This window comes from Pezoporus flaviventris, unplaced genomic scaffold (assembly GCF_033815535.1).
Source record: "Pezoporus flaviventris isolate CSIRO_AGI_PZ_B2104156 unplaced genomic scaffold, CSIRO_AGI_Pfla_v1 ptg000078l, whole genome shotgun sequence".
NCBI classification, from domain to species: Eukaryota; Metazoa; Chordata; class Aves; order Psittaciformes; family Psittacidae; genus Pezoporus; species Pezoporus flaviventris.
In genome coordinates, this window is record NW_026892626.1 from 12,386,951 (window position 1) to 12,409,114 (window position 22,164).

The following is a 22,164-nucleotide window of genomic DNA, read 5'->3' on the forward strand; positions in this document are numbered from 1 at the left end:
CATAAATGCTTTGTCTTTATATATTTCCCTGATGCTGCAAAGTATGCTTGTTCTGTTGCTTAGATTTAATGGCAAGAATATTTTACCCATATAAAATACTTTAACTGAACAGTATTTAGAGAGTTTAATAAGGAAAGTCTATGTAAGTTATTTATCTAAGGATTTGTGATTGTATTTTCAAGATCAAACACATGGAATTACTTGTTTTCATGCAGCACGTGGAACTAAAGCTTTTCACCAAATTTTGTTCAGAATGAGTCTTCTTAGAGTGGGGAAAATTAGTTAGGTGTAGCTCAAGGCTGACAAATTTTATGTCTTCTGCTTCTGCAACAGGCATAGCTGGTAAGTGATACGGGATTTTATACACACAGTCCATTGCACAGAATAGACATGCTCTTGAAGTATAAAGATGAATTAAGAGTAAGGTATGGATACTTTGCAAATGGAAAATGTTAACCATCCTGAACATGTTTAACAAAGTATGGGATTAAGCTTTTTTAAGTATACCTTTGATGGGTGATTTAAGGTAATCAGCTAGCCGTTTAGACACCAGTTCTGATGTTTACTATTAGTTGTCAGCTTCTTATGCAGTTAAATGCTCTGTGACTGTACTGATAAAACTACTTAAGCTCATCCATTTCAGAAATAAGAAATTATATGCTTGCTTGCAATGCATGATAAATTAATGAGTCGGTTACAAAAGGGTGTCATTTTGTTAACTCTGATTAATTGCTAGGTAAATGACAACTCAAACACTGCTGGATCTCCTGGGGAATTGCTGTCTCGCCGCTGTGTCAACCTTCTGAAGACAGCTTTACGACCGGATATGTGGCCAAAATCAGAGCTGAAGTTGCAGTGGTTTGATAAGCTGCTAATGACTGTGGTAGGTAACATTCTAGTCCTGTAGGTCTTTAGGTTTCACTAGCATATATGTTGATTGAATAGTAGCAATAGCTGATTTTTACAGTCTTACTCTTTTCTTCTTTGTAGTGAAATACATAAATTGTTAAGTATGTGAATTACTTGGTTGGTTTTTGTTAACAGGAAGTTTTACAGATTAAGAGTGATTTTACTGGTTCCTACTTTTCTAGCTACATTATGGTAATATGAAGTTCACTGAAAGGTTAGTTTCCTGTATTTGATGATACAGCATATTTTGACTATCATCTGTATGCTGTTTGTGTGCTATTTGCCATGTAATAAGTTTCTCTAAACCTGTTTTATTTGTTTCATGCTATTTAATAGGCTAGTAACTCTTCATTGCTTAAAATTTTTAGGAGCTCTCTTCGACAGAAACTTTTTTGTTTCTTTGAATGAAAGTGCAATATATCCTTCTTTTGGAGATTTTAAAATGTCTATGTGAGAGTTTGAGGAGGGCCATTTTTCCCAGATGTTGATTTACATGTGCTATACTGTTGTGTTTATGGATATAGTCATTGAAAGGTGAAGTATCTAATTCCATCCTCAGGAAGATGGACGTTGTTGGTGTTTACTTAATACAGGATATGAGCCATCTGGAATGGAAATTTTGTGTCTTAATTTTGTGTTATGTGGCATCAATTGTACAAGAGGTTCAGAAAAAGGGATAAGGCTTCAGCAGCAAACAGAAAATTTACAATGATAATCCTGTAGGTTTACAAAGATATGTCCAGGAATCATAGAATCATAGAACAGTTAGGGTTGGAAAGGACCTTACGATCATCTAGTTCCAACCCCCCTGCCATGGGCAGGGACACCTCACGCTAACCCATCTCACCCAAGGCTCTGTCCAGCTTGGCCTTGAACATGGAGAATTCACAACTTCCTTGGACGACCTGTTCCAGCACCTTGTCACCCTCGCAGAGAAGAGCTTCTTCCTTCTATCTAACCTGAACTTTCCCTGTTTAAGTTTGAATGTGTTAAACCTTGTCCTGTCACTACAGTCCCTGATGAAGAGTCCGTATTCAACATCCTTGTAGGCCCCTTTCAGGTACTGGAAGGCCTCCATGAGGTCTCCACGCAGCCTTCTCTTCTCCAGGCTGAAGAGCCCCAACTTTCTCAGCCTGTCTTCATACGGGAGGTGCTGCAGCCCCTTGATCATCCTTGTGGACTTGTTCCACCAGCTCCATGTCCTTCTTATGTTGGCACCAGAACTACAAACAGTACTCCAAGTGAGGTCTCAGAAGAGCAGAGTAGAGGGGCAGGATCGCCTCCTTCGACCTACTGGTCATGCTTTTTATTTTTATTAATTATTACTGTAATCACAAATTTTTATATATTCTTATTGATTTATATATTATGGTTTATTTAGATATATTATGAATTATTACTATGAATATTTTATTTTCATTAATTTTTTGTTTAGTTCCAACAACCCCTTTTCTAACTGTTGAGCTATGACTTATTATAGAATATGCTGGTTTATCTCTTCACTGAAGGCTGTCTCTGAACAATGTTGACAAGGAGATAAAACATAATCCTCTGTTGAAAGGATTTCTAACCAGCAAGGTTGCAAGCAAATTTCAGATCTGAGGATCACAAAAGACACCAGAAGGAACATACACCTGTAAATGCTTTTTATGGCTAAAGATTTTATAGTGCCTTGTATTTTATTGCATGACTTAGACAGACAATTGATGTAAAACATCACTAGCATAGGAACCTCAGCCTTATTACAGGGTTTCAACAGATCTGAGCTGGATTTCCTATACTGTGTAATACTTCTGTGATTTCCCTCACTCACTGCCTTTCTGTATGTGTTCTGTTTAGGAGCAACCCAATCAGGCCAATTTTGCCAACATTTGCACTGGCTTGGAGGTCTTAAGCTTTCTGTTAACTGTACTGCAGCCCCCTGCTATCCTTAACAGCTTCAAACCCCTGCAACGAGGTGTAGCAGCATGTATGACTTGTGGGAACACCAAGGTTTTGAGAGCAGTTCACAGTTTGCTTTCTCGCCTAATGGGTATTTTCCCTACGGAACCAAGTATGTGGTATTTTCTTCCTCCCTTTATCCTTTACTGCTGCATAACTTAAGTGATTAAGGGTTGTGTGAAGGCACTCCTTGGAATGTGCTAATATTATGTTTTATGATTCCTGCATTTAATAGTCTGTTTTAGCTTGTACTTTCAACCTCTGTTTAAAAAAAAAAAGTTGAAATAAGTAATCATGTGGAATACATTATTATCCATTGGCATAAAAACTTAATAACCTGTGGCCGTCATAACTTTAGTTCAAGAAATCCATAAATTTAATGCATTTTTGCAATTATAGTATTTCAGCTTCAGAAGTGCAATTTTTTAGTTGTTAAACTGCTGTTTTGCTGAAGCAAAGAAGGGAGAGAATGCATGGGAAAGAAAGACAATAGGTAATATGCTGTGTCTTAATAGGAACTAATTTAGATAATGTTCTTTAAAAAAAATCAGTTATCTTAGACTTCTCATCAAAATTAATTATTTAGAGTGGTACACTAGAAGACGTTGGTTGTATAATAAAGAGGTTTATATAAATGAGGGTTGTGCTTGTTCTACTGTGGTTTGTCAGCAACCTAAACTTTCAGTGATGGTATAGATAGATGACTGTGAGTTCTCAGTGTAACTGTTACTTGCCTGTTCTGGGCTTATGTTACCAAAAATAAACACAACTCTTCAAACTCTGCAGGTACCTCAAGTGTAGCTTCAAAGTATGAAGAGCTAGAGTGCCTTTATGCTGCAGTTGGAAAGGTTATTTATGAAGGACTTACTAATTATGAAAAAGCCACTAATGCTAACCCTTCTCAGCTCTTCGGTAAGTTAAATTTCCCACATCTCTAGCAGATATCTGTACAGTGTCTGTTCAGGAGTGTAATGTTTGTCTTTTGACAAACATTATGAGCTTTTGTTTTCCGTAAGGGAATTGAAATCTGATTTTATGCAGTGGAAAAGCTGTGGGAAGCATTTTGAGCTAACTTGAGAGATGAGCTTGTGATGTCTGTCATCTGTGAAGAAAGGGACTGAGGAGTTCATTGCATTCTGTCTTCTCCCGGTAGCTGACTTGAGAGCAATTATTGGAAGTGGAGAGCTGCAGGTGGAAGCCTCCTGTATTAAAAGTGTATAGGAAAAAGGTGCAGCGTTCAGATTAACCAAAGTTACTGGAAACTTGTTGCATGGAAAAAAAAAAATCCTGCAGGTAGTTCTCTGGGATAGAGTATTTCAAGGAATCTGTGTGAACATTCTTACATGATACTATCATATTTTATTTTTCAGTTGTTTTTAAAACCTCGTTTATCAGCTGACTTAAATTGTGTATGAAAAATTATGTATTTATAGATCTTAAATTCAAGTAAGAAATTACAGAAATACTATTTTTTCTTGAGAGAGCAAATCTGAAGTTTATCATATACCATTCTAAAGAGCTGAAATTTTCTTTTTTTGTTCTTTATACTTACTTAACTGGTAGAGAACTCAGCTATAATACAATACATATTGTATTGTATTATAGCTTAACTGGTAGAGAACTCAGCTATAATACATAATACAATGACAAAGATATATTGGAACAATACAGGTTGGCCCAGAACTAGTTGTGTTGGTAATACAGACCTGAAATTGCACAGTTTTGGAAAACTTGCTGATTTAAATGGCAAATGTCCTTCACTGTTTTACTCTGTGGTCTGTGTAGATAGTTGTAATTTCGCTTTGGGAATTGCCTATTTGTCAGATGTCAGGATGTGCCTTACAGCAAACTAACCAAGAAAGATGTTCTGTAGATTCTGTCCAGAGCTCACGTAAAAGCAGCACTACAATCTGACCGTTGAAGGTGGGGCATAGCTTGTTAATTCTATGTTTAAGAGGCTGAACATTGTATGCCAGTCACATCTGAGCTTGGAAAGAAATCAAAACTCTCAAAGCAGTCATTCAATGAACAAAGCTACACTTCTGTTAAAAATTGGTGTAGGCTTTTGTTGCACTATGAAGTTGCAGTAGGGCAAGAGGCAGCTGTAGATTTTTGAGGTTACAGTTTCATAGGATATATGTATTTTAAAGCTTAGATATTGCTGGAACTGATGGCTTTGCGTGAATACGGAGCAGCTTATGTTAGGATAGGCATTGTTAACAACTATGTGCAATTTGAAGGGACTGTGATCTTTAGGCATAGTGCATTCATGAACTGTGCCAGATTCTGCTGATTCTGCAGTTAACTTTTTCAATGTACAGTATCTGATTTGTGGAATTTTATACAGTTTCTAGATTAGAAACCCGAGATTGTGTAATTTTTTTGAGTTATTTTTAAGGACTAAACCTGGGCCTATTAATGTAAAAGCTTTTTGCAAGTTTTTGCTACTAGAGCATATGTGCAACATTAGGAGTAGTTTCATTTTGCTTGGTTAACTATGCATATAATATTTCTTTTATATATATATTTTAGGGTCTTGGGGAAGTATCTGCTCTCCATTCCCCCCTTTCTATCCTCCCTTTCTCCCCCTTGTCCTCCATATATACAGAACTTTCACATATTTGGTTAATGCAAAAATTACTTGTTAGTTTTAGACTAGGGACTGAAGTTGAGATTGAAGTTTTTCTTTAAACCTATCCAGATTTCTCATGTTTATGACTTGGGTAGTCCCGTGCTGCTTTCATGGCAGGACAAAATACAGCTAGAACATCTTCCTGTGTTCTTTGATAGAACGAAAACATATATATTGAAAACCTATATCTTAACTTTGGTCATGCTAAATGAAAGTTTTATTTCCTTAAGTACTGTTTTTCTCTGTAGGTACTTTAATGATTCTGAAGTCTGCATGCAGTAACAATCCCAGCTATATTGACAGATTGATTTCAGTTTTTATGCGATCTCTGCAGAAGATGGTCAGGGAACACTTAAACCCACAGGCTACAGCAGGAACAGCAGAAGCAAATACAGGTATGATGGTATTTAGACTAAGGATGTTAATGATTAGAAATGTTGTATTAACCTTTAGGATGTATTAACATAGTAAAGGAGTTCAGATGGTTTTGTGTCCATTGTTACATGTTGAAAAATACGTCAGCATTAGTGAGAAATACTACTTAAGTATTGAAGAATGGAAGAAATGCACTAGGAGTTCCTGTTACCTGGTTAATGTGTGAATTTCGGTGTTAACCCAGACACTTCAGTGAATGGTTAGTGAATATATAGAAATATTGAAATATAGCAATACTCAAATTCTGTAAGATTTTTGAGGGGAGAGGGGCTGAATTTTTTTGGTCTGTGCTTTCACTTTTTTATTTTCACTCCTCCCTGTTTGGTAACAATGGAACAACTGTGAAATTAACTTGTGTGAGCTGACGCTTTAGTTTTTATCTTGAAAATAGCATCTTTTTAATTCTGGACAATTCTGTCTGTCATCAAATGAATGAGGTCATGAGTCATGGAAAAAATCAGATGTTCTTGTAGAAGACGATTCAGAGCTAGTAAAGAGCACTTTGGTTTATTAATGAATAAGCTGCTGAAGGAAAGACTTTGTAAGAATTGCTGCTGTTAGAGTCCCAGCCCGTATTTTAATTAGATAAGTGAGAACCTGGCAGGTTTTATTAACACCAAGAAGCAATTGGAAAATTATTAAACTTGACAGATAAGCAAGTCAGGAAATTAACGGAACAGAATAGGTGTGCTGCATCATAGAGTATTTCTTTCACAAGTTTAATTGCAGTTTTTCAGTACTGGGGTTCTGTAATTTACCAAAATGAAACCACACAGGCTTGCCTTTAGGATTGTGAATGAATGGATTTGAGGTGGTTTTTTGAAGGAGTGTGAGTTATTTATGAATGGAAAGTAGTAATTCTGAAACATTATTTCCAGGGATCTATTTCCAGATATTGTCATTACTATTTTTAAAATTACAGTAGCTCATCTTGAGAGTATTTTATTAGGTGTTTTATAGGAGTATACCCAATTCTAATCCTTTATTTGCATCCATAGCAGGTACAAGTGAGCTAGTAATGCTAAGCCTGGATCTCGTGAAAACTCGCCTGGCTGTGATGAGCATGGAAATGAGGAAAAATTTTATACAAGCTATTCTAACATCTCTCATTGAAAAATCTACTGATGCCAAAATTCTTCGTGCAGTGGTAAAAATAGTGGAAGAGTGGGTGAAAAACAATTCCCCGATGGCAGCTAATCAGGTAAATTAAGACTATAGAAATCATTATTGCTCTCAAATGCTACGTAATTGTAAGTCAGTGTTATAATTTTCAGGTTTTGACAGTGAGGTTTGTAAAGGATCTGTTATATATGTTAAGATGCCCTTCATGAGGTTTGGAATATTTTGCATCCACTGTGGAAGTAAATGGAGTGAAAGATGCCTAGCTTTTTAGGCTTATATTCAGTGTGTGATCTGAAGTGCCGTTTTGCTAAGAACTTGTTTCAAAGTAAAAGTTTTAAACTCTTTCACATTAACTAGGATAGGTTCTTCAGGAGGAGAATGACTAATGCTGGTTTAAATCATGTTATTTCTCTAACGTTTTGTGGCCTCCTCAATTTGCTGTATTTTCTGTTAGAGTTGAGTACTTGAGAGTCTAGTGCTCTATAAAAGGACGTGCACTTTTAAAAATTGAAGTTAGATTTTTGTAATCATTGAACAACTCGAGCCTGGTTTTAGTCACGATTTTAAAACTCTGTAGCATATATTAGAAGGGTAAATGCTTGAGTTATTTTTCAAGAACTATGACCTTCTACCAAGCTGTTTTTCAGTACTTTAGAAGTAAAAGAGTGACATAAAGGATGGCTGAGGTGTACTTTGAATGTGCCGGTACTCTGCATGTTTTAAGATGAAGTGACAAAATTAATCATGTCTTCTTTTAACACAGACACCTACTCTCCGGGAGAAGTCCATTTTACTAGTGAAAATGATGACTTACATTGAAAAGCGTTTTCCAGAAGACCTTGAATTAAATGCCCAGTTTTTAGACCTTGTTAACTATGTCTATAGGTAATTACAGCAATTAATCATTTATTGCAACTTATTGGTTCATAATTTGTATCATATATGACCTTTATAACATAGCATCAATCTTTTAGGTTTGAGTTAAGTGATTAGTATTTTTTTTCTTTTTTCCTAAAATGCAAAATCATTTGATTTCACTGTGACCACAGAATGTGTTTAAAAGACAGTTTGAAAATGGAAGTTCTTTGAAAGGATTTCTGTTTTGACTCCACTAAAATATTCCCACTGTCACAACCTAGTCCTTTCCCAAGACAACCGGGTGTCTTCGTAGCTGGTTGCATTCTAAACATTATGGTGATAGCTGAAATCTCTCTTTTCACATCCATATGGTATAAAGATTTGGGTTTTTTTTTTGTCAAAAATTTGTTGTACATTGCACTTGCAGGAGAGTTACTTTGCTAGAGCTAAACTGGCAGGATTTGAAATGCAATGAAATAATTAATTATCAACAAGTGCCAGGGATTTAATTTTGTGCTGATGATTCACATTATTTTGAATCACTCTTTGCTGCTGTTCTGTTTGCTGGGTAATTGTGCAAACCCCTAGTGTGGACATGGTGATCAGAAGTTTGTTATCAATGAATATCATGTGTCATTTCAAACAGGATACAGATGTGGCTGAAAGTGTTTCATAATTATAATACAGTTTTATCCTGAAAGAGTTTTTATCATAGTTCTAGGGTAGTTTTCTAGGAAGCAGCAGTATTTTCATTGCTGTGTCTTTCAAAATGCCACACCTGTATGTCTGCAACACCATGTGGGCTCCTACAGAGTATCACCTCTATTGATTTTTAGTATTTCATCTGCAAAACATAGAAGGTTTCTCTTTGTAATGTCTCTGTCATATCATCTTTATCATTTTAGGGATGAGAATCTTTCTGGCAGTGAACTTACTGCTAAACTGGAGCCAGCGTTTCTCTCGGGTTTGCGTTGTGCCCAGCCACTCATCCGAGCCAAATTTTTTGAGGTCTTTGACAATTCCATGAAGCGGCGTGTTTATGAGCGCCTCCTTTATGTGACCTGTTCTCAAAACTGGGAAGCAATGGGAAACCACTTTTGGATCAAACAGTGCATCGAGGTGGGGAAATTATTTGCGTTGGTAATATAATTTGAGAAGTATGTTTTATTCCTTATTTTTCTTGGTTGGGTGTAAAAGCATTATGCAGCATTGCTTGTGGTATGTATTATCTGTATCAAAGCTAAAAATATTAAGTCTACTGCCTCAGATACTTCCTGTGGTGCTTAAAAATAAACACAATGTCTAGACCATGAAATGGTGATACTTTTAAAGTGGCTTTATTATCGACCTTTAAAATCTATTTTCTCTGTGAAAAGAGTAATGACCAGGTTAATACTTCTTTAAGAAAACCCATCTCTTAAATGGTGGCATTTATAAAAAAAAATAAAAGAATTGTCATAGTAGATGTTTTCAAGAAAACTGTTAAGGCCAGAGAGTCTGTTCTGGTGATACGATAACTGTTAGGTGGGATTAGCACTGAAACGGAATTGCGCTTTGATTTGGTTTATTTAAAACAAGATGCGGCCAAACTGCCTTTTTATTTTTATTTTTGGAACAGTTTGCATGTTAAAGCATGGGCTTAAAGTGACTGTGAGGATAACCTTGTACTCTTAAAGGTATTAGAGCTCCTTCCAGACAGATAAAGAACAGCATTGCTTGATTTTTTTTTTACCCCCTTACCTGTTTTTGGGAGCACTTCCATGTTAATGGTGAGAGTCTATATACGTTAGCTGATTTGAGGGCACTAAATATACATGTCAAAAAGCACAAAATACGTAATTTAGGCATAAAAGGTTCCTATTTCTTCAGCATTTTCAGGAGAGGCTTGAAAAATGTTCTTGAAAGTACAGTCGTGAACTTCGAAGTGGAGGCAAAACGTAATGAGTTTAAGATGAAAATATATTAATGTATTTAATGAATAAAGGTAATAAATAGGCTTTAAACATTATAGCAACTTTTATCTTGTTGATATTAAATTGTAGTAATGTTTTCCTTGAAATAATACAGTAAAACATATATTTGCTTTTGAATGTCTTAGCTCCTGTTAGCAGTGTGTGAGAGGAATACTACAATTGGGACAAGCTGTCAGGGTGCTATGCTGCCCTCCATCACCAATGTTATCAACCTTGCTGACAGTCACGATAGAGCAGCATTTGCCATGGTAACTCATGTCAAACAAGAGCCTCGTGAAAGAGAAAACAGTGAATCCAAAGAAGAGGTAACTTAGACAAAATACTGTAGACAGATCTTACTTATGTAATATTGCTCGCCATAGTTTCTCATTGTGTAAGTTTGGAGAATATGACTTGAAGATGACGTGCACAGATTGTGCAGTGTATCTTGTGTTTAATACACTGTGTTTTAACCATGCATGGGTTTCTCAGAACTTGCACTCATTTGTTTAGCCTTTTCTTTACCATAGTACTCTAGCAGTTACATATTTGAACCTAAAGAACAAGCAGAAACAGTGAGACCTGAAATAAGTTGTTTGGAAGGGCATTTTATATTTGTATGGGGGGAAAAAGCAGAAGTACATAGAAAATGTCAGCATGCTTTGTGTTGTTTGCTTCTGCATAGGATGTTGAAATAGACATTGAATTGGCTCCGGGAGATCAGACCAGTACACCTAAAACTAAGGAACTTTCTGAGAAGGACATCGGCAATCAGCTGCACATGTTGACCAACCGGCATGACAAATTCCTTGACTCTCTTCGAGAAGTGAAGGTTGGTACGGGTTGTCAGCTTCCTGACAAATCCCTTTAATACTGAAATCTTCAGCCTGACCTGACATGCCTTTTTTTCCCCTTATCTGACATTTCTGTTTTTTTTAGCTGACTTTATTTTTAATGTAGGCATCTCTTATAAGATGATGTAATTTCTTGTGTAGAATAAAAAATTCTTAAGTCTTCACTTAATTGCTAGTTTTTACTTTATTACTTTTCTACAAAGTTAAATTGCATCCTTCTCCACCTGTAAGTATATTTTAACTGTTCAGTTAAGAAAACAGTGGTGGCAAAGACAGGGTATAGGATCAGAAAAGTGTATCAGCATCTTATGTTTAAATAATTTCAAAGAAACTAATTTTAGCTGACAGCTATGTTGAAATAGTACTGCCATAACAGCTCTATCCAATTAACTTTACCAGTCATCAACTTCTTTCCTTTTTCCTTCTATTTTTTTTTATTAATAGTAAGAGTAATGAATCAGAGCCTTGATCAACATGAAAATAGGATTAAGTTCTTGCTACAGTAATCTGTATCACTGAAGGAAATGTCTTTTTGATGCATTGGTTGGAAAAGGCATTTGCTTTACTGCTTAAACAACTGTATAACTGTGTACTACTTTTTTCTGTAAATTGTATTTTTCTCATTTGTATCCATTTCTTTCTCTTTGTTCCTAGACTGGAGCGTTGCTGAGTGCCTTTGTCCAGTTATGTCATATTTCCACACCGTTAGCAGAGAAGACTTGGATACAGCTTTTTTCTCGACTTTGGAAAATCTTGTCTGACAGACAACAACATGTGAGTATCTCTCTCCTCACTTATAAATTCCTCTTTGACTGGTGTTTCAAGAAAAAAAGTATTTGTATGATGGCATAGTGACTTGTTCACTTACTTTGAGAAGTTTGCCATTCTTTGTGACTAGTGAATCTTTTGAATGGAATAGGGTCCTTCAGCTTACAAAGAGGAATACCCTTATGAAATGACTGTTTCCTGTATTAATGTGATTTTAAATCGAAATTCTCTAATTGAAGAATCTGAATGAGCAAATAACTATTCTTATGTTTTTTGTTCTAGGCTCTAGCAGGTGAAATAAGCCCGTTCTTGTGCAGTGGTAGCCATCAAGTACAGCGAGATTGCCAGCCAAGTGCACTGAATTGCTTTGTGGAAGCAATGTCACAGTGTGTTCCTCCCATTCCCATCAGACCTTGTGTCCTGAAATACTTGGGTAAAACTCACAATCTCTGGTTTCGTTCTACACTGATGCTGGAACATCAAGCCTTTGAAAAAGGACTGAGTCTACAAATTAAGCCTAAGCAGACAACAGAATTTTATGAGCAGGAAAGCATAACTCCTCCTCAACAGGTAGTGTTATATTAATGGAAATACCTTATGAAATATGAAGAGAAACACACAATGACAGTATAGTACGATAGTATCACAGAATCATTTAACTTGGGAAAGACCCTTAAAGTTATTGAGTCCAGTCATAAACCTAACAATGCCAAGTCCACCACTAAAACATATCCCTAAGCACTACATCTACACAGCTTTTAAATATCTCCAGGGGTGGTGTCTCCACCACTTCAGCAGCCTGTTCCAAAGCTTGACATCGTTTTCACTGAGGAATGTTTTCCAGTCTAAACCTCCCCTGGCACAATTTGAGGCCTCTTTCTCTTGTCCTATTGCTTATTACTTTTGAAGAGAGAGCAACACCCACATTGCTACATCCTCCTTTCAGGTAGTTGTAGCGAGCAATAAGATCTCCCCTAAGACTCCTTTTCTCCTCTAACGAATTGCTACCCCCAAAAATGGAGTTCCCTGTAAACAGGTGCTGTTGTAGTCTGTCAGGTAGTTAAGATCTACCTGGGCATGTTTGCGATCAGCTGAGGAAGCTAAGTATTAGATTCTTTTTACATTAAAGACTGAGCTGTTGGCTTGTTAAACAATTTTGTTCTCTATGGTTTGATCTGATATATCAGGGAAGATCAGGAAGTATCAGTGTGCAAACTGTAGTGAAGCAATAGTGTTTTTTGGTCTTTTGAGGGTTTTTTGGTCTTGTAATGCAGTGGAGTTGTTCTCGGTACTTGGTCATTACTAGTTGCTTGTCTTCTAGAGTTTAAAAAGAGTTTATATGAACACTTCTCTGTTTACATATCTTTCTCAGTTTGCCTCAGTGTAGAACATACGGGTTTGCTATCTACTGTGCTTTATAAGAACAGCTTGACTATGGAGAAATGTGTGTGCTTAACATCCTAGGAAATACTGGATTCCCTTGCTGAGCTCTACTCTTTGTTACAAGAAGAGGATATGTGGGCAGGACTATGGCAGAAACGCTGTAAATTCCCAGAGACAGCAACAGCTATTGCCTATGAACAACATGGCTTTTTTGAACAGGTACACTCTTGATATTAAAAATGATTTGAGTACGTCTACTGTCAGGATGATTCTGGTCAGCAGGAAAATATTCTGCGTATTAATAAATAGCTTCAGTCTTCTAAAATGGAAAGTGCCACAGCTTCTCTACTGGCTAAAGTGGTAGTTTAATGTCATGTAATACCTAGATAAGGTGAGATTTTTGAGCACATCCATCAGGTTTTCATGACATTTGTAAAGCTGCCAAAAAATAACTATATTCAGAAATGAGTTAACACACATCACTCTTCACTTTCATCTATTTATTTATTTATTTAACTTAGAATTCATAGACATTTTATCATAACTTTTTTATAAGGAAAAGAATGTTGAGTTAATGTGTATATAGCAGTTGTAAAACATAAAATGGTTTGATCTCTATTTAGGCTCAGGAAACTTACGAAAAAGCAATGGAAAAGGCAAAGAAAGAACATGAACGGAACAATGCTTCTCCTTCAATCTTTCCTGAGTATCAGCTCTGGGAAGACCACTGGATTCGGTGAGACTTAAAAGCTAATGTAGAAGCATTTTTGCCCTGCAATAGAAGTAAAATACCCTGCTGGTTTAAAGCATTAGTTATGAGAATGAATTTAGCGCAGGATTTAGCTAAGATACAGGGGAAAGTGATATGCCTGGAGTGTTGTAAACACGTAACATACTGTTGATAGAAACAGACTGGAGTTAAAGTTTGCTTTTCCTTTTTACAATGGTTGTTCTGGGAGACACAAAATGCAGCTCTTCCCACTTCACAGATTTCTGTGTTATAACTGGTAATAAATAAATAATTAAAAAAACCATCCTATCTGGATGAAACTTTTGCAGTGGTTGCAGAGCTGTTCATAGACAAACAAATATGCAGATAATATTCTGATACACAACATTTACAGTCACTTTTATGGAAGGTTTTGGTAAGCAAATTGACAATAGTTCTGATTTTCTTAGTTGCTCAAAAGAACTGAACCAATGGGAACCTCTGACAGAATATGGCCAGTCAAAAGGTCATATCAATCCTTACCTCGTACTGGAGTGTGCATGGAGAGTCTCAAACTGGACTGCTATGAAGGAGGCTTTGGTGCAGGTGAGTGTAGGCTTTCTGTGCTAATGTTTCATTTATTTCTTCATTTTACTGATTGCATTTCTGATAAGTCAGCACTACAGTTCATTTCACAGACACGGTGAACTGCTCTTGGGAAGTTTTCTTTGATATCCCAGCTCACAGCTGGGTATTTTGGCAATGAAGCATGTTATTTCAACAGACAAACTTGGTTCCTTTTTTTTATCTGTTTATAAAGCTGCAATGTATGTAAGTAATGTGGCCAGGGCAGGTGAAAGGCAAGGTGCATAGTCATGCATCATTGAAAAGGAACAAATGCCTTTCAGAGTGTGTGCCATCAGAGATATGTGGAGAAACTTAAAATGGAACCCTTGCAAGTATATGGTATTATTTAAAATAATACAGTGTTGGAGAGGGACAACTTTTTGTATTTTACACCTTTACAGGAACAAATATTCATTTTGTAAAATGGAATAAAGTATGCAAATACATCTGTTATCATCTCCCTGCCTGTGGACAACACAACCATATGTCCAGGTTTAAAAGAGCAAAAAGCTATTGCCCCTGGTTTTGTTTCTTTTAGTACCTGAAAGGCAAAGCCAAAGCTTTCTCAACTTCTACTGCCCAAGCGTAAAACCACTAAACATAATTTGTTGTATTCATCTCCACTACACATGAAGGGGTATTAAAATATGTATGAAAATGTGACAGTTTAGGACTTGTCAGTTAGGTTTGGTTTACATTAAATACTTTAGTGTATCTGAGGAATATTTGTACAGCTGCATTTCAGGATCTGTGTTAAAAAAAAATCCCTGAAAATGCAACACGAAATCTCAGGTTTGGTGTTTACTGGATGAGGCTTGTGTACACTGCAGATTATACCAGTGGTTATTAGTGTTTTGATGAAGACAGTGAGAAATTTAAAGTTGTTTTCATGTGGTGGGAAATGTATTACGATTACTTACTTGGCACATGCTGGTTTTCTTGTTCCTTAGGCCTTATAGTCTTGCTTAGCAGAGGCATAGTAGAAGGTTTTTGTTCTTTCAGTAGCTATGCTTTTCTGTAGTGCCTGGGGATTGCTTTCTTTATGTGTCTTCTTTTGCTTTCTTTGTAAGTACTGAAATACTTTATTACAGCAAATTAGCTAATTAGATTTCTAGCTTTATTCTCACTTTGAGTCTACTTTAATTCCATTCAATATAGGACTCATTTTATTTTGCAATATATCCATTACATATAATATTAAAATATCTTGGGAGCACCAGAGGTTGGAGCCAGTGTGGTCAAAACTGGAAAGCAAAGATCTAATGAGAGATGAGGGACAAGAAGACTGGATAAGGAGCCTCAGGCAATGAGCCTGAGATTGGGAATCAATGAGATGAGTATGGGGTGAGGATGAAGAAGGCTGGGGAAGCAGAAATCGGACTAGGAGTGGCAGGGATAACTGGGTAAATAGACTGAAGCAAGAAGCTGAAGTGCTTTCCTTTGGGAAGGTGTAAAGAACTTGATAGACAGGAGAGAGGCATTGAATATTGCAGGCTGTGTCAGGGATAGTGTTTGAGTTGATTGACACAAAGAGAGATGGGGATTGGATTTAAACGAGGACCATAGAATCATAGAATGGTTTGGGTTGGAAGGGACCTTAAAGATCACCTAGTTACAACCTCTGTGCCATGGCAGGGGCACCTTCCACTAGATCACCAAGGTTACAGAATAAATGTTTTTTTGGTGAATAAATACTTTTATTCTGTAAAAGTAGACCATAAAATAAATAGAATCATAATGAGTAAGCCCAAGGTCATACTTACCTTCTAGATGAGTGATGTTCAAATGCATTCCCCAACCAAATTTTTGTATGTATAATCTTTATGCTAGAAAGCATGCAAGTAAAAATACTGAGACCACTTATAAGAGAAAGTAGATTTTTGTGAAGTGACACTGTTTAAATCTGCAGTCTTCACTGAAAAAAGCTAAAAATCATTTTCATCTCCTCTCAAATTGTGACAATTTGTTTGAAGTAAATATCATAACAATTGTAGGGACTTATATATATGTATATGTTTGTGACAGAGTGCTGAGGTCTTGAGATAGCACTGCCAGTAGGAATTGTTTCCTTTAAATTCCTTATTTGATATTCTGAGGAATCAGAAAATTTGAGTTTGGAATTTTCTGATGTCCCAAGGTTTTTATGGAAGCTTAATGCCTCAATGATTGTGCTTTTATAGCTTAATGTCAAGTTTAGAGAACCATACAATAGCTTGAGTTGGAAGGGATTTCTGGATTGCATCTGCTCCATTGCTTCATTCAGAGCAGAGCCCAAGTAGATCAGGTTGCCTTGTCTAATAGAGTTTTAGTATCTTTAAGAACTGAGATGCTTCAGCCTTTCTGGACATATTCTTCATCTGAAGTAGCATAGATGTGCCCTATGTGTTACGTGTTGTTTTAGAAGCCAGTGCAGTACTTAACCTCTTTGTTTAGAGCTAAAGAACTTGTGTATGGCAAGTGAGGTTGTTACCATCTTCAGCTGGTAATGAATAATATGTATTGTTTGTACTTCCCCGCTATTGACCTTCCTGATTCGTTACGGAGTTCATTATTGTGTTCTGCTTGTAATTCATTTTGCTGAACAGCATGCACTGCTAAAACATTTAACCTTCCCTTTGTCCTTTCCTGGGTTTCACTCATGAGACTGTGTTCTCTGCTATCAGTGTGCTTGATGAATGAATGCTCTGTAAAGTTTTGGCTGTTACAGAACAGTTTGAAGGTGGGTGATACACTACTGGCAGAAAATAACACTGTGTAAGATTTAAATCTGGAAGATCTTTTGTTCTTTCCAAGTGTTCATAAACATTTTTATTGTGTGAATCACGTTTAAATGGCATGGCAGACATGCTGTAAATGACACCCTCACTTTCTGAAAAGGTGCAATGGAAAATATGTAGGTAGGTGTTTTTATCTGAGAGCAAATTGCAAGAATATTGCATTAAATCAGAAGTGGAAATAAGCTTGCTGATCTTCATTGCACGGTTGCTATGTAGTGTGATGTTACTGGAATTACTCTCCTAAAGATGTCAGAGTTCGGAAAAAGGTGGTGAACTCGATATTTACAATAGAATGTTACTAACAAAGCTCTGAGTAGAGCCTTAGGCAGTGGTGGGTTTTGTATTTGAGAGAGTCAGGAGAATTAGTCCCTCACTTAATTGGGGTTTATTGTTTTATTGTTTTATCAGTAGTGTTTAAGTGTTGAACCAATACCTACCAGTTAATAGTATTACATGTCAAATTGCAAAAGAGAAAACATGATTATGAAAAATGCTGAGCATCCTTTAATTCCAGTATCTTGCAGCACTAAGTTCACATATACAGAATAACCAAGCAGCTTAATTGTGACAACATAGTCTTGCATGATAAATATGTAGAGTTGTGTGTGTCGTACTTTCTCAAAAATCATGCTGTTATGTTTTCTAAATGTAGTATGTTTATTCTGCTGTAACACTTTTGTCAGAAGGGAAAATAGGGGGATGCATCAGTATGTTTTGCCTTAGAGGCTAAATTATGAGAACAATAAAAGTTGCTCAGTTAATTAAAGGTAGCATCCTTTGATGGAACCTAAATTAAGGGTGTCAAACTACTATAACATTTGAAATAGATTTGTTCCATATTTGTAGTACTGATGGTTTGAATTAAATGAGTGTTTCTAAAGATGGATTTTATCTTTTATCATCCCATGAGAAGCCCGATATGTAAGTAGCAAGCTGTATATGTGACAAAAATTATCTTATAGGTTATATTTACATTTTAATTAGCTTCTTTTGTTTTTACAGCAATTAGTATTTTGTGCCCTATTTATGCAACTTCAGTGTCTAATTATAGAAATATTATTATTTGAAAAAACTTTAATGCTTAATATAAGAACTGTATTGTACAGTATGTTATAAACCTTCAGTTCAAACAGGATGAAATAGATCATGGCTGACAGGTTCTAGTTTTGGAGATTTGCAGGCTGAGTGGAAATGACAACCGCAGATAACTGCTGATATGCTTTAGCTGCAGTTGTATTAAATGAGATATTTTCAGTAATGAGACATTTGCTAAACTACGAAGGAGAAGATGCTGCTGAAGCCATAAATGGAGCTTTTGTGGCTCTACTCAGAATCTTGTCAAAGTGTCAGGACACGTTTGCATAAATAATTAGGTTGTGAAAGAATAATTGATTCTATGCTGCTATACTCACTACTCCAATTTTACTGCTATTCTGTAATGTAGCTGGTTTTGCCAGGTTCCATGGCTGATTCACAAAAGAGGTCAGAAAGCATGGCAAATAGTATCAGTTTTTGTAAATCTTTGTGAAACACTTCTAATAATCTACCTATTAAAGCTGAGCTATTAAAACAGCGAGTGGCCTTTGATAGGACCTGAGTCTCATTTCCATTTGCTCACATTGCCTTTGTGTTTAATGATCCAGTAGATAATGCAATAAAGAAAGATTATTTTCACTGTGTAAGTGTAAGGTTGCTACCTGGCAGTTTCTTGTTGCTGGTTCAGGCATGAAAGTCAGTTGAGGATAACAGAAATAACAATTGTAGTGGTTAAGATGCAGTATATCAACAAGAAGATAATGCAGAAGGATTTGTGTGTTGCATATCAAAACATAAAGGGTTTGATATAAAGTGGAAGAAAGAAAAGTGAAAAGTTCAAAATTGAAAGCCTGCAGTGTCAGCTAGTGACAAGTACAAGTTTACTGTAAAATACTCACAGAGTTTCCTTGCAGGACAGTTCAGGTACTTTGCTATTTTTAGTTGCCATATTTCTGCTCTTCCAGGACTTCAAGAGAATGGTTTAAAATAATTGTTAAGATTATTGACCTGACTTTGCCCCTGTACTCGGAGATCACATTGACAGAAATGGGAGGTTAGTTACTTCCCTAGTTATCAACTGTTTATTCTCACAGGCTTAGTAATGTCCTAGAGCGGGCAGTTAGGAAGTATAATGCTAGCATAATGTGCTGACATACAGGGATGGGATCCTTTTAAGTGAGAAGTTGACATTACTTGTGCTGGAGTCCCTGAAGCATTTCAGAGGTAGTGTATGTTATCTGCTGAGGATCACCTTTTTTCTTTATCCAGGGTGAATTGGTTTGCAGTGAGCTTCATGCTTCTGTTGCAAGACTGCTTTCAGCTTACTCAGCTGTCTGAGCTGCACTGCAGTTGTCAGGGTAAAAATACCCTAACAGCGGGTTGTACTCAGGCACTTCTGCTCTAGTGCTGAATTGGCAATTTATTTGCTCGTCTGCCCTTGCCAATAACTTTAAGAGAGCTGAAACTCCACTAATGCCAAAAATCGTGATATTTTAGTCTGATATTTTAAGAAAATGAGCTAATTTTCATAAAAAATAAAACCAAGCATCTACTTAAGAAGGCTTTTTGAGTATGAATGGTCCTCACTAGACTTTTTTCCTTTTCATTACAGGTGGAGTTGAGTTGTCCAAAAGAGATGGCCTGGAAAGTGAACATGTACAGAGGTTACTTAGCAATTTGCCACCCAGAAGAGCAACAGCTTAACTTCATTGAGCGCCTGGTGGAGATGGCGAGTAGTTTAGCCATTCGAGAATGGCGAAGGCTTCCTCACGTAGTCTCGCATGTCCATACTCCCCTTCTCCAGGTAAGAATGAAACGGGTTTTATTGCCATTTATTTTCCTGTAGCAGGTTTCAGAACTTTTAGTAAGTATAAGCATAAAATACCTCACTGTGTAGTATTGATTGATTTTTCGTAATGGTATTTTTTTGTTAAAAGTTGCAGAATTTGCATTTTCATTTGGCTTTCTTTTCAAGTTTTTATAATTTTACCTGAATTCCTTCTGTTTGTGGCATACAGAGGTAGCTATTTAAAAATTGAGCAGATGGCTCAGGTTTTTCTTGTGGCTTAATGCATAATGCAATGCAGTGCTTGGATGTCTTGAAGATTCAGTGGGTTTTAAAGCGAGGTCCATGTTGGGTGGGTGTATTATTGCATGAAGTTATTTGCAGAGATGTTGAAACAACCTAAGTGTTCTTTTCAGTTCAAACTGTTACATTTTAAATCAGGGCACGAACAGTTACCTCAGTAAGGGAAAAGTGTATTGAGAATTGCTGCTGTTTCTTTGAGGATCAGCGTTCTCAACAGGCTAAGCAAGATCTGAACATCCATGTGGCCTTAGCATTAAGGTGAAAGAACCAGACACTGTAAAAGTCTGTTGTCAGTGAGGGACTTTTTGGGTGAGCGCTACCAGCTTGAGGGAAAATACTGTATGTTCAGGCCAGTGTGAGCCTTACCTTTCTTTGCAGTTTCTACATTATGTTGCCGAGTGTTGGGATTTGCATCGGGGGAAGAAAGTGGGAAGGAATCTAGGCTTTAAGTACATGATATTTCTCACTGGACAGGGAGCTAATTGTACAAAAGTTGTGCTGGAGAGAGGATTTAATTAGATAGAACTAACTCAAAGCTTTTTGCATTGGTCTTTGCATTGCAGCTAGCTCATTTGGCAGGTTCTGTTCAACATTGTATTAAAATGTTGTAATAACATTGGAAAAAGAATTCCCATGGTGAGTCACATTGCTTCACTGACTGAAAGATGTTGTGGGTGGGGAAGAATGATACCTGCTGCCCCTATCTAATCTGATACTAGCTGCAGGAAAGAAAATATCTTTGGTCTGAGTAGAAGGCTGCATTTCAGTAATGTGCCTTGTCTGCATGTGGGTGCACAGAGTCCACATTTAGCTGCGCTGATTGGAAAGGTTAATTTTTAATTCCAGTCTGTGGAGCACTTGTGTGAATAGGTCAGCTGGAAGATTTGAGTCAATGGTAACCGCTGTCAAGGGCCTTTTTGCTGAAGTGGAGGAGTGGACTGCTTGGATCAGAAGTGCATGGAGCCCTATGGCCTTCCTGCTTTGTGATCTGAAAGAGATCTGTATGGTTTCTGGAGAAAAATGGACAAAGCAAGTATGAAGTTTTGAGGGAAGCTGGCCCCTAAAGTAGGGGCAGAATTCTGTCGGTGAAGCAGTGAGCTGACCTGTCCAGAATGAAGTGAGGGGCAGCTAATGAATTCGGGGTTACAGGAACTTCAGAAACAAACAAAATCCCCGACACCTCCCCCAGAAGCAAATAAAAAAGCCCTGACAAAAGTGGAGCGTTACCTAATCTTAAGTGGCTTAATTCTTTGTCAAGAGCATTTAAAACAGGGGGTGAAGTTTGTAACTTGAGTTTCATACTTCCTGGTTAAGTTATGGCAGTGTCTTGCACGTGACTTTTAACAGCACTGATGTTCAAGTAAACTCTTCTGTGTATGCTTGAATCCTTGCCTTACAAAGGATGAGTAACTTTCCAGTTAGATAACCCAGTATGTACACAGAGGATGGGCAAAGCTAACATTTTTGGTGCTGTTTTTTGACTTTTTTTCTTAACTCTGTCATGCATTTCTAGAAGGTAGAGCTCGTTAGCTGCTTCTGAATCATAAAAGCATTTTCCTCTCAAAAGGGAGTATGCTATTTTATGTTTCTCTAAAAGAGTGTGCTCGGAATAAGAAAAATAAAAGATTACTTTTCTTTCATCTTTGCTAAACAGGTTCTTAGTGCTTATTTTAGTGTGCCGTATTTTAGCCCTCAAATCATTAAATATTATGAGGTAAAGAATGTACTGCTTTCCAGCTTCATTTAAACATAAACTGGTTTTATGATGCTGTGCATACACCAAGTACATCTTTATTTTTGCTGTGAGCAATCTTTTATTTTGCTCACACAACACTGATAACTCAATTTCAAAACAAGATGTCTTTAAATCTTGTGCTTTTAGTCTTTCTCTTTGGCATACATGTTACTTGTAAATGGTCCACTTAGAAAATTAGGGAAAAGTACTTGTTTCTAATCCTGTCAGGAAGACCTTGTGAACTCTTGAGACCACTTTTTTCCTCTGGAAATATTTTGGGGAAGCAGCTGGCACAACTCTGATAATACAGAATATGCTGTTTAATTTTTGTGATGAAA

The 22,164-nt window shown here is 36.8% G+C and overlaps 1 protein-coding gene across 4 annotated transcripts in view; it reads left to right on the forward strand.

The window, feature by feature from the left end:
* The window catches only part of TRRAP (transformation/transcription domain associated protein), a 99,747-nt gene that overhangs the window by 45,858 nt on the left and 31,725 nt on the right, over positions 1 to 22,164 (forward strand). For all 4 annotated transcript variants that reach the window (XM_061473166.1, XM_061473168.1, XM_061473167.1 and 1 more), the window contains exons 44-58: positions 737 to 883; positions 2,749 to 2,962; positions 3,637 to 3,762; positions 5,731 to 5,877; positions 6,916 to 7,118; positions 7,803 to 7,924; positions 8,803 to 9,016; positions 9,996 to 10,175; positions 10,535 to 10,681; positions 11,358 to 11,477; positions 11,754 to 12,041; positions 12,936 to 13,073; positions 13,478 to 13,590; positions 14,034 to 14,169; positions 19,615 to 19,806. In XM_061473166.1, the coding sequence (XP_061329150.1) occupies positions 737 to 883; positions 2,749 to 2,962; positions 3,637 to 3,762; positions 5,731 to 5,877; positions 6,916 to 7,118; positions 7,803 to 7,924; positions 8,803 to 9,016; positions 9,996 to 10,175; positions 10,535 to 10,681; positions 11,358 to 11,477; positions 11,754 to 12,041; positions 12,936 to 13,073; positions 13,478 to 13,590; positions 14,034 to 14,169; positions 19,615 to 19,806 (2,487 nt within the window). The remainder of the gene's footprint in view (positions 1 to 736; positions 884 to 2,748; positions 2,963 to 3,636; positions 3,763 to 5,730; positions 5,878 to 6,915; positions 7,119 to 7,802; positions 7,925 to 8,802; positions 9,017 to 9,995; positions 10,176 to 10,534; positions 10,682 to 11,357; positions 11,478 to 11,753; positions 12,042 to 12,935; positions 13,074 to 13,477; positions 13,591 to 14,033; positions 14,170 to 19,614; positions 19,807 to 22,164) is intronic.